Source organism: Leptonychotes weddellii, chromosome 3 (genome assembly GCF_054177405.1).
Source record: "Leptonychotes weddellii isolate Sample4059 chromosome 3, ASM5417740v2, whole genome shotgun sequence".
NCBI classification, from domain to species: Eukaryota; Metazoa; Chordata; class Mammalia; order Carnivora; family Phocidae; genus Leptonychotes; species Leptonychotes weddellii.
In genome coordinates, this window is record NC_138371.1 from 107669 (window position 1) to 123211 (window position 15543).

The 15543-nt window shown below is 50.9% G+C and overlaps 1 protein-coding gene across 3 annotated transcripts; it reads left to right on the forward strand.

Moving 5' to 3' along the window:
- Nucleotides 1-6078: 6078 nt before the first annotated feature.
- Nucleotides 6079-15537, forward strand: DTYMK (deoxythymidylate kinase). 3 transcript variants are annotated; one of them, XR_014143305.1, is made up of 4 exons: nt 6085-6278; nt 6800-6908; nt 10633-10730; nt 11280-11370. XR_014143305.1 is itself a non-coding variant. In XM_081813229.1 (4 exons), exons 1-4 carry the CDS (start codon nt 6089-6091, stop codon nt 12842-12844), a joined length of 729 nt encoding a protein of 242 aa, XP_081669355.1. In that variant the 5' UTR covers nt 6087-6088; the 3' UTR covers nt 12845-14092. The 3 variants fall into 3 exon arrangements, 2 of the variants coding, with proteins under 2 accessions (XP_081669356.1, XP_081669355.1); XM_081813229.1 differs by lacking the exon at nt 10633-10730 and adding an exon at nt 12506-14092 and having other exon boundaries at nt 6087-6278; XM_081813230.1 differs by lacking the exons at nt 10633-10730; nt 11280-11370 and adding an exon at nt 12578-15537 and having other exon boundaries at nt 6079-6278.
- The last annotated feature ends 6 nt before the right edge of the window (nt 15538-15543 follow it).

A 15543-nucleotide genomic window follows, 5' to 3' on the forward strand; every position in this document is an offset into this window, starting at 1 on the left:
AGAGTTCATGTTGCTGCACATCCTCACTAGCATTTGGTGTTGTCAGTGTTCTGGATTTTGACCATTCTGATAGGTGGGTAAAGACATTTCATTGTTCTATTTGCAATTCCCTAATGAGCACCTTCTTACAAGTATACTTGCTATCTGTACATCTTCTTGGGTGAGGTGTCTGTTCGTAACTTTTGCCCATCTTTTATTTTTTTAACTTTTTTAAAAAGGTTATTTTTATTTAGAGAGAGAGAAAGTGGGGGATGGGCAGAGGGGAAGCAGACTCCCCACTGAGTGTGGAGCCCAATGTAGGGCCAGATCCTGAGATCACAACCCAAGCTGAAACCAAGAATCAGATGCTGAACCAACTGAGCCACCCTGGCGCCCCATAACTTTTGCCCACTTTTTAAATTGGGCTCTTGGTTTTCTTATGTGAATCATACTATCCACTTTTCTACTATTTACATTTTTAACTGAATACTCTTCACAAACATCTGACCATGTTTTACTCAATTCTACTTCATTCTGTTTACTAGATATATTTCATTGCTTTGGTGTGCCATTAATAGATGTACAGTGTTTTGATTGTTTCCAATTTTCATTAGCACAAATAATGCCCTGGTGAACATTTATTCATATGGCTGTACTTATCTGTGTGTTCCAGTTATTTATTGCTGCATAATAAGCTACCTGAAAACAATTGCTTAAAAGAACCATTTTATTGTCACTCAGAATTTTTGAGTCACACATTTCAGCGGGGCTCAGCCAGGTGATTCTTCTGTTCTATGTAATACTATGGAGGTCACTGGGGTGGCTGGAAGGTAGCATTTAATTGGCATTATGGATCAGGATGCCTACATGGGACCTCTCCTGCACAGCAGTCCCAGGTAGTGGTACTCTGTTCGTGGCCATGCAGGGTTTCCAGAGAGTTTCAGGAGGCCTCGGTAGAAGCTGCGATACTTGGGAACACTCCTGGGTAGTCGACATCTCATTACATTTTATTGGTCAAACAAGTTGTTGGGGACAACCAGATTTGAGGGGAGGGGAATTAGACCCACCTCTCAATGGGAGGAGTAGCAAGGGTTGAGGCCATCTCTAATTTACACCTTGTCCTATTAGTTCTTTGGGATAAATTCTTAGAAGTGGAATTGCTGGGGCACCTGGGTGGCTCAGTCAGTTAAGCGTCTGCCTTTGGCTTGGGTCATGATCTCCAGATCCTGGGATTGGGCCCTGTGTCAGGCTCCTTCCTCAGCGGGGAGTCTGCTTCTCTCTCTCTCTCTCTCTCCCTCTGCCCCTCCCCACAGCTCATTCCCTCTCTCTTTCAAATAAATAAATAAATAAATAAATAAATAAATAAAATCTTAAAAAAAAAAAATGGAATTGCTGGGGGTGCCTGGGTCGCTCAGTTGGTTAAGCATTGGACTCCTGATTTCAGCTCAGGTCTGGATCTCAGGGTCGTGGGTGAGATCAAGCCCCACATCAGGCTGGGTGTGGTGCCTGCTTAAGATTCGCTCTCCCTCTGCCCCTCCCTGCTCCTCTCCCTCTCAAAAAATAAAAAATAAAAATGGAATTGCCAGCTCAAGAAGCATTGCATGTTCTAAGAGCTGATACTTTTAAATGAATTGCCCAAGGAAAAAATTATACCAACTGACACTCCACTAAGTATGTTTTTACACTTTGTCAACCCTAGATTTTGTCAGGCTTTTTATCTTTACTAACTTGATAGAAAAAAGAAATAACCAAAAAACCAACCTGTGTTTTGATTTGTATTTCTTTGATTTTAAGTGAGGCTAAACATATTTTTCCATATCCACTGGCTATTTGCAATTCTATCATTTTATGTCCTTTACCCATTATCTATGAGAAAACTGATCTTCATGCCTTCATCTAAAAAAAAACATTAGAAATCAGAGAGGGAAACAAACCATGAGAGACTCGTGACTCTGGGAAACAAACTGAGGGTTGCAGAAGGGAGGGGTGTGGGGGATGGGGTAACTGGGTGATGGGTATTGAGGGCACGTGATGTGGTAAGCACTGGGTGTTATACACAACTGATGAATCATTGAACACTACATCTAAAACTAATGATCACTATATGTTGGCTAATTTAAATAAAAAAAAAGTTAAGGGGCGCCTGGGTGGTTCAGTCAGTTAAGCGTCTGCCTTCGGCTTGGGTCATGATCCCAGGGTCCTGGGATCGAGCCCTGCATCAGGCTCCCTGCTCAGCGGGGAGTCTGCTTAAGCTCCCCCTGCTTGTGCACTGGTATGCACGCCCTCTCTCTTCTGACAAATAAAATCTTAAAAAAAAAAAAAAGTTAAGGCTAATGGCCCTTCATATATCAGATATTGAGACTAACTTCTTCCAGATAGCAGTTTGTCTTCTTTCATTCACATAAGGAAACTGATTAATTCTCTTAGGAAGACCCTGTTCTAGAAATGACCAGAAAGGATTCCTTTTATCGCAATGTTAAGAGCAGGGTTTCTGGGGCGCCTGGGTGACTCAGTCGGGTAAGTGTCTGCCTTCAGCTCAGGTCATGATCCTGGGGTCCTGGGATCGAGCCCCATGTGCAGGGAGACTGCTTCTCCCTCTGACCCTTACCTGGCTCGTGCTCTATCAAATAAATAAATAAATAAAATCTTAAAAAAAAAAAAAAGGCAGGGTTTCTCAACCTCAGGACTGTTGATATTTTGGGCCAGGAAACTCTTTCCTGGGGCGGGGGCAGTAGGGTTGTCCTGTGCCTGTAGGATGCCTAACAACATCCCTGGCTTCTACTCACTAGATACAGTTAGCACCCCCCAAATTATGACAATCAAAATGTCCACTAACTGAGCAGTGCTTTAGGGGAAGGCTAAGCTAGTATAATATAAAGAAACCCAACCAAAATCCAGTGGCTTAGAAAAGAAAGAATTTTATTTCTTGTGCAACAGTCCCAACATGATTACTCCAGGGGGTGGCAGCCATGCTCCACGGGGTCACTCAGAGGCCCAGATTCCTTCCAGCATGGTGTCTGCCCCCAGGGAATTTTGTCTTCATCAGCACAGTCACGGCCAAGATTGCAATAAGGGGAAGCCATAGGTAAAGGGAGAGCACGGTCTGCTGTCCGAAGAAACACACACCGCATCTACTCACATTTCATTGGCACTCGGCTACGTCGCCACCTCTAAGTGCGAGCGGGGCTGGGAAAAGAAGTCTAGTAGGGCACTCATGTGCCCAGCAGACTCTTGTGGAAGCAGGTGAGTGCTATGGACTGAATATTCCCCCAAGTTCATAGGTTGAACCCTAACCCCCAATGTGACGTTATTTGGAGAGGGAATTAAGAGGAAGAAGAGACACCAGAGACTCCTCTCTACACCTGTATGGTGCTGCTGTGGTTGGGAGTCCTGCGGTCTGTGGTGTTTTGGTATGGGAGCCTGGCCACCACAGTCAGGAAGACTTCGCTGACACAATCCTGTGAGGCGGGAGGTACAACACACTTGAGGAACAGGGAACCGTAAAAGGGTTTGAGAGTCTTTTTTTTTTTTTTTTTTGTCAGAGAGAGAGGAAGCATAGCAGGGGAAGCAGCAGGCAGAGGGAGAAGCAGGCTCCCGGCTGAGCAAGGAGCCCGACATCGGGTTCGATCCCAAGACCCTGAGGTCATGACCTGAGCCGAAGGCAGACGCTTAACGACTGAGCCACCCAGGCGTCCCTTTTTCATTTTTTTAATGGACAATCCTAAACACGTTAAGAGTAGGGAGGCCCTAAGGAGCCCCGTGTGCTCATCAGCCAGCTTTGGCAATTAACACCTTACAACCCATTTTATTTATGTCCCCTCTGTCTCCAAGCACACTTAGACCCAGAACCCTGTAATTTCCTCCACCAAGTGGGAGGCTTCCATGGTGCTGTGAAGAGATCCTGCTTGCACTGCTCCAGGACAGACTGTGCTGACAGTCAGGCCTGAGACCTAACTGTCCATGCAGCAGAGCAGAAAGGAGACTGAAGGTCCAGATGCAAGAGTGAGCCTCTGCCCATGGCGGGGCCATGAGATCAGCACTGGATACGTGGAGATGCTGAAGTCACCCTGTGACCATGAAGGAAAAGCTAGAACTGCTAAAATGTGGACCTGACCTTTGACATCACCAATCAGCGGAAGCAGTTCCTGGCTGCCTAACTCTGGACTTCGAGTTATGTGTGATAACGAAATATCCTGATGATGTAAGCCAGTTAGGTTGGTATTCTGGTACTTGCCGTTAGTGTCATTCTGATATAAAAGAGGCAGGACATGTTGGACCACACGGAAGCAAACTGCTTGTTGTACCTTAATAACAAACATCACCATACTTGTGCTAGTTGAGCGACTGCTGCAATCAAAAGGGCACTCCACCACCACCCAGCATACAAGGCTCCAACAGCCAGGTTCCTGCATTTTTACAGGCAAACAGGAAGGCCGTGCATTCACAAGCTGATGCGCCATATTACGTATTCTCCCCGTTGCCCGGTGAGCTCATCCTACAGATGTGCTGCAAGGCTGTGCTGGCACTTGCCGAACCCTGGGGAGGTTTTCTTCTCCATCTAATTCTTCCATCCTTTGAAGGCTCAGGAGATGGACATTTTAGAACAGGAGACATCGAGCCAAGGGCTACTGCCTCCCTACCTATGACAACATTAAGCACTAGCCTTTGTATCAGTCAGCCTTCCCTAGGTCATGCTGCAGTAACAGGGAGTCCCAGAGTCTCCGGGAGGAATTTGGAATGCCGGTGGCTTACTTCTTGCCGTGCTACCTATCAGTCGCAGTGGCTGTAGCCTGGCCCTGGCTGTATTTCCTTCACTGGAGATCCAGGATGAAAACACAGCCCTAATTGTGTATATGCTCTTCTCACATGGCGGGGGGGGAGGGGATGGGCGAGCCACACAACAGCTTTCAAAGCACGCAAGTCAGCTGTGATTACCACAGCTTCTGGAAGTCGCACAGCCAAGATCAACATCAAGGAAGGAGGCAAATACTCTGGAATAATACTATAATCTATCACCCTTCCAGAACCCAAAACCACATCAGGCAAAGGTCGGTTGGGGGAACACAAAGCCACTCTAGCTAGCTATCTTGGGGAGTCACGTTCTCAGGGGCTCGTGCAAACACGGGAAGTGGAGGAGGAAAGGTCGGGGAGATCGCCGCTGCCGCTGTCCACCCGGGAAGCGTCCGCAGGGCTCCGGCGCTGCAGCAGTGAGGCAGGTGCTCTAGAGAGCTCAGGAGGAAACAGTCCACCACAATTCCAGCTGCAACTGCCTCCAAACCTCGTACGCGGGCCTGCCACCCGCAAACTCGGACCCGGCTCCGGGGGGCACTCTGAGACACGGGGCTCCTAGCTCGTCATGACCTGTCTGTGCCGTCGCAAACCCCGCGGGTTCAAGTGCTGCCCCCCCCCCCCGCCAGTGGGATGGCAGCTGGGCATGGGCCCTGGGGAGGCCGGGAGGCCAGGCCCGCGGAACAGCGCCCGCTCCAGGGGCGCACGGTCTCACCTGAAACACGCCCAGTCGGCCCGGGCGCCCCTAAGATAGTAACAGCCCTTATGAGCAAGCGCCTCCCGACGCGACGGTGACCCCCATCGGAGGAGTCGGGCACGGGGGGCGGCACGACTGCCGCCCTCCCTCTCCCGGACTCTGCCCACGTCGTCTCTGACCCTGCAGTCCAGCCTTGGAACAGCGACAGCGACACGGCCTTCCCGGCACGGTCGAGTCACCAGTGTGCGCACGGCCCCGCCCCCGCCGCAGGACTCCGCCCTCGAGGGAGCGGGGATGTCCGCCCCCGGCCAGCGCCACACACCCCCACGCAGCCCCTCGGCCTCCGCGCCCGCCGCCCACAATGCCCGCCGCCAGCTCTCCCGGCCCGGAAGGCGGTGACTCCGCCGGAAGGGGCGGGGCGACCGTGCCGCCTTCGCCTCCGCCCCCGGGCCGATACCAGCCAATCCGGGCAAGGCCGGAAAATAGCAGCCAATCCCAACGTGCGGCCCCCTGTCGTCAATTCCGGAGCGCGCCGCTGACGCTCCCCTATTTCACCCCGTCCCAGTGCGCCCCGCGGACAGGTCCATTTCAGCCAATCCCGGCGCGCGCCGCGGACGCCAGCCAATGGGAGCTCCGAGCGGCGCTGGGACGCGCGGTGGCGGCGGGCGGCGGGAAAGCGCGAGGATGGCGGGCCGGCGCGGGGCCCTCATCGTGCTGGAGGGCGTGGACCGCGCCGGCAAGAGCACGCAGAGCCGCAAGCTGGTGGCCGCGCTGTGCGCCGCGGGCCACCGCGCCGAGCTGCTCCGTTTCCCGGGTGGGTGTGGCGCCGGCGGGGCCGGGGCCGGCTGAGGACGCGCGGGGTGCGCACGCTAGCCGGGTCGGGGCGCCCCTCTTTCCGGTGGGGCTGCGTCACGAGGTGCGGACTGGGTCTGTGCCCCCGCTACCCCCCAGCGGGCTCCCGGTGCGGTCGTGGCGTCCGTGCGGGTTTCGTATCAGCGCTTAGGCTACCCAGAGTCACCTTCAGGCTTGCAGAACGGGTAGGGAACTGCGGGGAGGAGGTTTCTGGGTGTTCGGCCTCGTCTTGAAGCCGGCCGGTCCACCAAGCCCACCGGCGCTGCGTTTGAGGTGCTGAGTTGTACCTCCCTTCCCTCTTCTTGAAGCGTTTCTCATCCCTGTGTGTCTGCGCCTTGCTGCCCGTTCTCAGGGAAGGCCCGAACCGTGTGGAGACATCCCGAAATAAAACTCAAAAGACTTGAGTTCAGCCCGAACTATATTCTAATTGAGGTGGAAAGCCTGCCCTTACTTTTGTATTTCTCTCTCTCTCTTTTTTTTTAGAAAGATCAACCGAAATTGGCAAACTTCTGAGTTCTTACTTGGAAAAGAAAAGTGAGGTGGAGGACCACTCGGTGCACCTACTTTTCTCCGCGAACCGCTGGGAGCAAGTGTAAACACTACGTTTGTGCTCCACCCCACCCCACCCCCCCCGTGCTTTGCCTCTTGCTTGAGATTGGGCGAATGCAGCTCTTGATTCGGAATGGCGTTGGCAGTAATGCCAGAGGCTGGACCTTTGCAAGCACCCGTCGTGTCCCCCTTAACCCCAGGTCTTAGAGCTCTGGTTCCCGAAGAGCAGGAATTGATGCTTTTTCTTCCTCCTGCCCTGACACCTTTTTGTAATTAGTAGACTTTATTTTGTAAGGTCGTTTTACATATATGGAAAAGCTGGTGATAAGTACAGAGTTTCCCCCCTACCCCGTCCCTCCCTCCCGCCCCCAATTTCTCATATTATTTGTCTTAGATTAGTGTGTTACATTTGTGACAGTGGATGAACTGATGCTGACACATTCTTTTTTTAAGATTTTACTTATTCGGGAAAAAGAGAGGGTGGGAGGGTGGGGGGGTGGGGGGCGGGGAGCAGAGGGAGAGGGACAAGCGGACTCTGCTGAGCACGAGCCAGATGCAGCACTCAATCCCAGGACCATGAGATTATGAACTGAGCCCCCAGGTGCCCCATGTTGACACATTATTAACGGAAGGTCACAATTTACTTTTTCCCCGCCCCTTTTGTTTTACATATTCTTCTACCTCCTCACTCAACATTTTTTTTGACAGAGAGAGACACAGCGAGAGAGGGAACACAAGCAGGGGGAGGGGGAGAGGGAGAAGCAGGCTTCCTGCTGAGCAGGGAGCCCGATGCAGGACTCGAGCCCAGGACCCTGGGATCATGACCCGAGCCGAAGGCAGACGCTCAACAACTGAGCCACCCAGGTGCCCCCTCACTCAGCATTTAACTGTGATCAAGTGCCTGTGGCCTGTGCTTTTAGATGATTTTGTTTCCATTTATATACACGTATGTCATTGGCGTAGTTTTGTGTAACATAAATAAATGGGATCCTCCCATACAAACCATCTCGTAATTGGCTTTCTGATTGTGCCTTGCAAAGGTCTGACTTTCCAGTCGGTCTGGGGTGCTCTCCAGAAAGGCTGTCCGCAGTAGATTCAGCCAGATACCTGTTCGTGGTTTTGCACTGGCCCCTCTTACAAGCAAGCCTGCACTGCTTTCTTTTGGCTTAGCTGTGTCTGGTTTGGAAAGGCCTTCCCACTCCCAAAAACAAGGAGGAGTCATGTTCTCAGGGGCTCGTGCAAACACGGGAAGTGGAGGAGGAAAGGTCGGGGAGATCGCCGCTGCCGCTGTCCACCCGGGAAGCGTCCGCAGATCCACAGATGAAATCGTTTTTATAATCTTTAATACATCTGGAATTTATGGACATAATTGTTCCGATTTGGTTTTTGTGGCTTTGTAGAAAAATAAGGTAGGTCCACTTAAAAGTGGAGAGTAATGCTGACTCCACTTCCTAGTGATCCTGTCCCTGCTACACAGGCCTGCATGCCTGTGGTCCGTCTGTCCTGCCACAGCTCCCACAGCTCCCCCTTCGGGTCGCTCCAGCCACTACCGTTTGATGGGTCAGATTTGAAAGTCCTTGGGTCAGATGCCAGTTTCACGTGTGGCACCGCTGCCCACCAGCTGTGTGGCCATCATGGGGGTGCCCCACGGCAGGTGCTGGTGAGGGTCAAGGAAAGCTGGCCAGGCAGGCCTGGGAATGAGGGCTTAGTAAACCTGGGGTGCTTGGAAGCACTTTGTGAGAAACTGGTTATTTCCTCCAGCCGTTTAATTGTCCACCTTTTTGCTATGCTTCGTCTTAACTGAATCAGTTGCTGGTTCCCAAAAATACTTGTCCTCTGGCATCTTTACAGTTTGGCAGCACAGAGCGTGTGGTGCTGTCCTCACAGGATGGGGGCAGCACCCTCCCTTCCCTCCCCTGTCTCTGTTTGCCAAACCCAGCGCTCCTTCAGGGGCATCTTAAATAGCACTCTATGCAGAAATTTGTTCCTAGAAATGAGCGATTTCTTTTACTTCCTGTATCAATCTAGCAATTTTCTACTCTACTTATTTTTAAGTTTTTACTTTGGAATAATTTCAATCAACTGGAAGAGTTGCAAGAATAGTGCCAAGAATTCCTGCATGCCCCTCCAAACTTCACCTGTTATTAATATTTTGCCACATTTGTGTTATCATTTGCTCCCTTTTTAAAAACTACAAGTCATTTATTTTATAAAATTCAGGGTCGGTCTGATATTTCCTCACAAATAGATTTGGGTTTGTATTTTTGTCAGGAATACCATGGAAGTGACATTGGGTCGGTCATCTTTAGGACGCTGAGCCAGGAGGGATGCAGTGTGGTTTGGCCCCCACTGGATTGCTAAGTAGTCAAAAGGGGAGGGACACCTGGGTGGGTCAGTCCAGGAAGTGTCTGCCTTCGGCTCAGGTCATGATCCCAGGGTCCTGGGATCGAGTCCCACATCAGGCATCAGGCTCCCTGCTCAGCGGGGAGCCTGCTTCTCTCTCTGCCGCTCCCCCTGCTTGTGCTCTCTCTCTCTGGCAAATAAATAAATAAAATCTTTAAAAAAAAATCAGTATAAAAAAAGTAGGGGAATACTACAAAACTACATAAATATCCCCTTTCTCATCAAACTATGATTTTTTACTTTATCATTCATTAATAAATGTTCCTGAGTTTGTTGTGATTTCAAATGGTGATTTTCCTATGTGTATTAGTCGGCTTCCTATGTAAGGAAGACTTTCCTGCCTCCCCGGGTCATCCATGTGTCCATCATCAGTGTGGACTCACAAGTTCTTTTTTACTTGGTGAGTCATACTATGAGTTGTTTTGATGTTTAGATTATTGCAAATTTGGCCTCTGGAAATCTCTTCATGTTGGCTTGTGTCCATTTGCTGTGTTCCTAGGCCTCGTTTTTTGAGAACTTTTTGGTAGAAAAAGATGTTCAGGTTTCTCTTGTGTTTTCTCCTGCTCCAGCCCAGGAACCAGCTGCTCTTTTCTGTTTAATGGAGAGTGGTATTTAGAAACCAACGTCTGGGTGCTGGGCGCTTGCTGCTAGTGAGCATCCCTGCCTCTAGGCTCCTGTTATGGTTGGACCTGCATATGAGTTTATCTTGGTCTGCGTCTGTTTATCTCTCTCTATGTCTATGCTAACTGAGACCTACTGTTCCAGCCTGGCACCATGCTCTTCCTGGCTTGCGGCATCCTCAGTATACCCACCTCTGTAAAAGCCTGTGGAGAGGTCAATGCTGGTTTGCATCTCTGTCCTTAAAACAAGGGCACACCGAGTGCTGTCTTCAGAGGTTTCTTGGGGCAGGATTTTCCCATCTTCACTGTGTGTTCATTTGGGATACAGGTTCATTTGACTCTGTATATGATTTTAGGGTTTTTTTCCCATCTTGATTTAATTTTAGTTTTTGGAAACATTAAATGGTTCTAAAAGTCAAAAGTCATAGAAAAAGGTCACTGCCTTACCCACCCACTTCTGCTCTCCCTCTGTGGGTAATCTGTTCATTTCTAGTGTTCCCCTCTGGAATCATTTTATATACAAGCAGAGATGTATGTGATGTCTTAATTCGCCAATTTGCCGCCTTCAAAACATAGCCTGCCGTGTGTTTGTACTCTGCTTTCCTAAGGACATCAGGAGATGGTGTTCTGTCAGCTGATAGACACCTCCCTCGTTCCTCATACAGCTGCATCGTTCTCTTGTGCATGTGCTGGAGCTGTTCTATCAATTTTCTGTTTGTGAGGTTAGGTAATTTTTTTTAATAGTTTGCAGTTACAGGTAATGCTGTGATGGAAACTGCATTTTACTGCCGGAGGTGTGCCTTCTGTCTCCCTAATGTTCTGTGAGCTTCTCAAGGTCACAGGTAACAAACATCCTTTTGTTCCACAAAGTGCAAGTGACACTTCTTGCTAATGTCAAGCTCTTTCAAGCTCTGTGCACATCTTCCTAAGATCTTGGGGCCAGGGGATGGGGGTTGAGCCGCCATCACCTGGTTGAGGACATCCTTGGTCACCCTGTCCATCCTTGTCCTGGCCCTTCAGGCTCTAGGCAGCGAGCATCATCCCATCCTGGCTGCATCTGCACCTTTGCTCTCCTGGGCTCTCCTTCCCAGTGGGGTAGCCTGGCCCTCCACACCCCTGCCCAGACGGCCAGCAAGCCTTCCTCTGTTCATCCGTCTTCATCAGTTGTGTTTGTTTTGCTTTCGCAGACTTGTCTTTTTCACATTGGGCTTTGCTGGGAGCACCCCGGTGGCATCTTCTAAGGAGAAGATCCAGAGCTTTTCTGAATGCACACAAGGCCACAGATCACTGCCCTGTCATCCCTCTACTGTGTTGATTTCTGTATCAGTGAATTACACCATCAGGGCCTGTGAAGCCAGGACCATGGCTCAGAAACACGCTCTGTTTTTTAGGCCGCTGATTAAGAAGAAGTTGAGCCAGGGCGTCACCCTCGTTGTTGACAGATATGCATTTTCTGGTGTCGCCTTCACCAGCGCCAAGGAGGTGAGTGCCGCGTGGTCCCCAGTGGGAAGATGCAGGGTGTGGACCCAGGAGTGTGTGGAGTGTTAGGATTCTTCTCTGCTCGGTTAGTTTGCTGTGTATTGTAGGAAGAGCAGACGTTTCTGGAGCCGCAGCTTGTTGTCGGGTAACTTGGACGTCCCCACCTCCCTTTCCCAAGGTGGTCGCTCAGCAGCGCTCCTCCACTCAGTGTCTTGTTTTCAGGGCAGGTGGTGCGTGTCTGGGCGACCTCTGTGTGGTTTCCTGGCCTCCCCGCGCCATGGGGCTGTCGTCTTAGGGGTAGAGTAGCTATGCTACCACTTCGTTTTGCTACTTACTTAGAAGTTTTCAAATATATACCAGCAGAGAGAACGATAAACCACCCACACCGACACCTGTCTCAGAGCCTTCTGGTCTCCTCTCCGACCCATCAGACACATCACCGGCTCCTCCACGGACATTTCAGTTCACATCCCAAAAATGACTTCTTACAAACATGTCGCCTCGGACAGCAGGTGTTTCGTGCCACCGTCACTCAGTCCGTGTGCGAAGTGGCCAGTGCGGTTAGAAACTGTTTGATGTGTCTTGTGTTTCTACAGTTAGACTGAATCAGAATCCATTTCAGGGCCATACTTGAAGGGTCTCTTAAATCTCTTTTAAAATATAGGTCCTTTTTTCTGTGCATTAAAATTTCTTAAAACTTTATTTTGGGGCAGCTACTTGAAGAAGCATTGGGCTCCCCTGTCAAGAGCTGCAGGGCATCTGGCTGTCTCGTTTGTGGTAATAGCCCTTGATGATGGTTCTTTCACGAGGGGTTGCAAAATGATAACCTTTTAATTCTGCCCGTCCTTCCTCGGGCGCTGGCTGGAATCCTTCTGAAAGGACACTTGCGCTATGAAGTATTGGTCAGTGGGATTCCATCTGTAGAGGAGGACAGGGAAAGTGACCGTCATGCCCCGGACTGGCTCCCTCACGTCCTCCTGATGTGCTGCTGCTGGGGAGCTGTGGGGGCTGACGGAATTCTCAATTTTTGGTATGTCGGACAGAGATTAGCTCATTTTCCCCCTTTTATGAATTTTGAAACTAAACATTAGACCCCATTAAGCCTTCTTTCTCTAACTGTTGGGTTCTGTGCTGCCAGAATTTTTCCCTGGATTGGTGCAAGCAGCCAGATGTGGGCCTCCCCAAGCCGGACCTCGTGGTGTTCCTTCAGTTACGGTTGGCCGAGGCTGCCATGCGGGGCGAGTTTGGCCGTGAACGCTACGAGAACGGGAACTTCCAGGAGCGGGCACTGCACCGTTTCCACCAGCTGATGGCGGATGAGACTTTGAACTGGAAGGTGAGGGTGTCTTCCACTGTCACCTCCCGAATGGCCAACTGGGAGCTGCTGGAACATGGCTCGGAGTCCTGCTACCGAGCAGAGACGTCGGCCGAGCACTGCTCCACCAGCAGAGCCTTGGGGCGCGCCCCTCAGGCATAGCAAACCCTTTCCTTCGTGAGTGCAAAGCAGGGGAGTTTGGGGCCTGGTGGGTGGATTGGGGAGAATTTGCCAGACAGCAGCTCCCAAACAGCAGTCCCGCGTGGCCAGCCGTCCTCCGCCGGGCTTTGCCAGGCTTGTCATCTAGAAAGCACAGCCCGTGAGTCACTGCTCACTTTGCCTTCCATCTGTAACCTACAAGTCGCACTCTGGCTCGTTGTATCTGTCGGCCCCCCCCCCAGTCTCCTCGAAAGTTGAGTTTGGCTGGTTTGGGGCTCAGCCCCCACCCCCTGGGAGTCATTTGCTGCCTCCCTCTCAACCCTGTCCTGCCAGTTCCAGCCCCAGGGCCGTTCCTCATTTCCTCTCATAGGGATGAGCTCCTGTCTCCACGCTCACTCCCAAGCCTGGGCCTCACGCGCAGGCTCCCGTCCCCCCACATCACCACACTCTGCCGGCTCCCTGTCTCCCTTTGCTCGGTGCCCCGCAGCCCTGCTCTCTCCATCTAAGGGCACCTCACCCAGGGCCTGGCCCCAGTCCCAGGGGCCAGCCTCACATCTCCCTCCCTGAAGGACCATCCACTATCCTCCCTGTGGACACCAAAGCTGGCCCCTTACCCCTTCCTCCCTGCAAGCACCCATCCCCAGACCCACCTCGTGTGAACACACCTGGTCGCCTGGGCCCACCTTTGTCCCCGTGTGGTCAGAGGCCGCCCCTGGCAACGAGCAAGCTGACGTTGACAGCTGACAAGTCTCACTCCCGATACAGGCTGCACTCTTGCTGCTCTGGGGAAGGTTTAAGGGTGTTGGCTTTGGCTCCTAGTTTGGCCGTCTTGTCTGCTTGATGCTTCTCCCACGACCTGCCTGTCTGCAGCCCTCCCCACTTCTCCACACTGACTTCTGCTTGCTCGTTGCCAGGGTGGGGGTTCCTCTGGGGGGCTCCTTTGTGGCGTAGGTTGCACACGTATTTTTAAAGTATGGGTTTCACCACTAGCTAAAAGTACAGCGTTCCTATGAAACCTCTCATAAGCGAAAATGGCATAAAGCAAAGAAGCAGTTACCATTAATTTATATGGAAATGTTTTTTAATGTTCTCAGACCCAAAAAACCACCTTTCCTAGGCTTTTGTGACGCATCTTGCTAACAGACGCACAAAATCAATGGAGATGAAGCCCAGATGCACAGCTCAGAGCTCGGCGGCTGGACGCCAACATGCCGAGAGAGGCTCCCGGGAAGGAGCTGCGGGGGTGGGGGCGGGGGGGGGCTGCCCCCAGGACGGCTCGCTGCAGAACCGGCGCGGAATGCTATTTTTGCTTTTTGCCTTTTTTTGTAAAAGCAGAAACACTTTCTGGATTTCCTTCGGTTAGCAAAAACAGGTACTAACATAAATCACAAAAGCAAAGTGGTGTAACACAAACTTTCACAAAGCAGGGGACTCCTGCGTACCCACGGCCTTTCCATCTGTTTCATGTGCTCACATCAGTGCTGAGCCTACACGGCTTATCTCATGGTCTGAGAAGGGCATTTCTTTGCCCACATGGAAACTTCAATCCCATTTTTGTACTGGTTGATTTTATCATACAAAAAATTGCAAAGTTCTGTTCCCTTTATTTTTCTTTGTCAGTCAGTTCTATGTGGCTTCAAACTATTCTGGATTTATAACACATTTCAAACCCTGCAAGGAACAAGACAAGAAGGTATGAAATCAGGAATGGGAGTGGGGAAAGAAACAGGAAACCGTTTCCTGCCGCCCAGTGCTGGCGCTCTCCGCCCCGAACCTCCCCACTTTTCATCTCATTTCACGTCCTTTAGCTTAAGAACGTCTTTTAACATTTCCTGTAGGGTGGGTCTCCTGGCATAGAACTCTCAGGTTTTGTTCATCTGAAAATTAACTTTTTTAACATTCTTTGAAAAAATTTTTAAACCATAACAAAAAAAGTTACAGCTTGCAAGTACAATACAAAAAAACTCTTCCCTGGGACCTTTGAGAACAAATTAGTCCCTCATGCCCCCTCCCTGCCATGGACTGTCAAAATTAGGACATTAACGCAGATCCCTTGCTACCCCCAGGTCCCCAGGCCCCGTTCAGGTTCCCCCGTTGGTCCCACTACTGGTGTCCTTTTTAACAAATGACCCAGTGTACAGTCCGTACAGTCCCATCGCTGGTCTCTAGCCTGTGTGACTTTCACAACACTGACACTTTTGAAGCTCATAGCATTTGATTTGTAGATGAGTCTCAGATGGACTTGGCTGTTTCCCCATGATGGGATTCACGTGCGTCTTTGGCAGGGCGGCCCAGGAGGGAGGCTGGGTGCTCACTGCATCCTGCCATGTGGGTAGGATTTCCATTTGTTCACTTCTTGGGATGTTCACTTTTCGGGGTATTGATTTTTATTTGCGTGCCGCTGACGCACACTTAAAGTGAGTTTCGGCGTGCAGTCGAGTGACTGGACAGGAGCGTACGTTGCGCTGGGCTCGCCGCACGTGTGGCCCCACCTGTCACCACACGACGCTGTCGCGGGATCACTGACCGCGTTCATCCCCGGGACGTACTCGCTCCGTAACTGCAAGCGGCACCTCCCGCCCCTTCACCCCTTCTGTCCACCCTCCACCCCTCCCCGCTGTGCGTTTATGGGTCTGATTCTGCTCTTTGTGCGATTATTCACTTGCTTTGTGTGTTAGATTCCACATACAAGTGAAATCCTG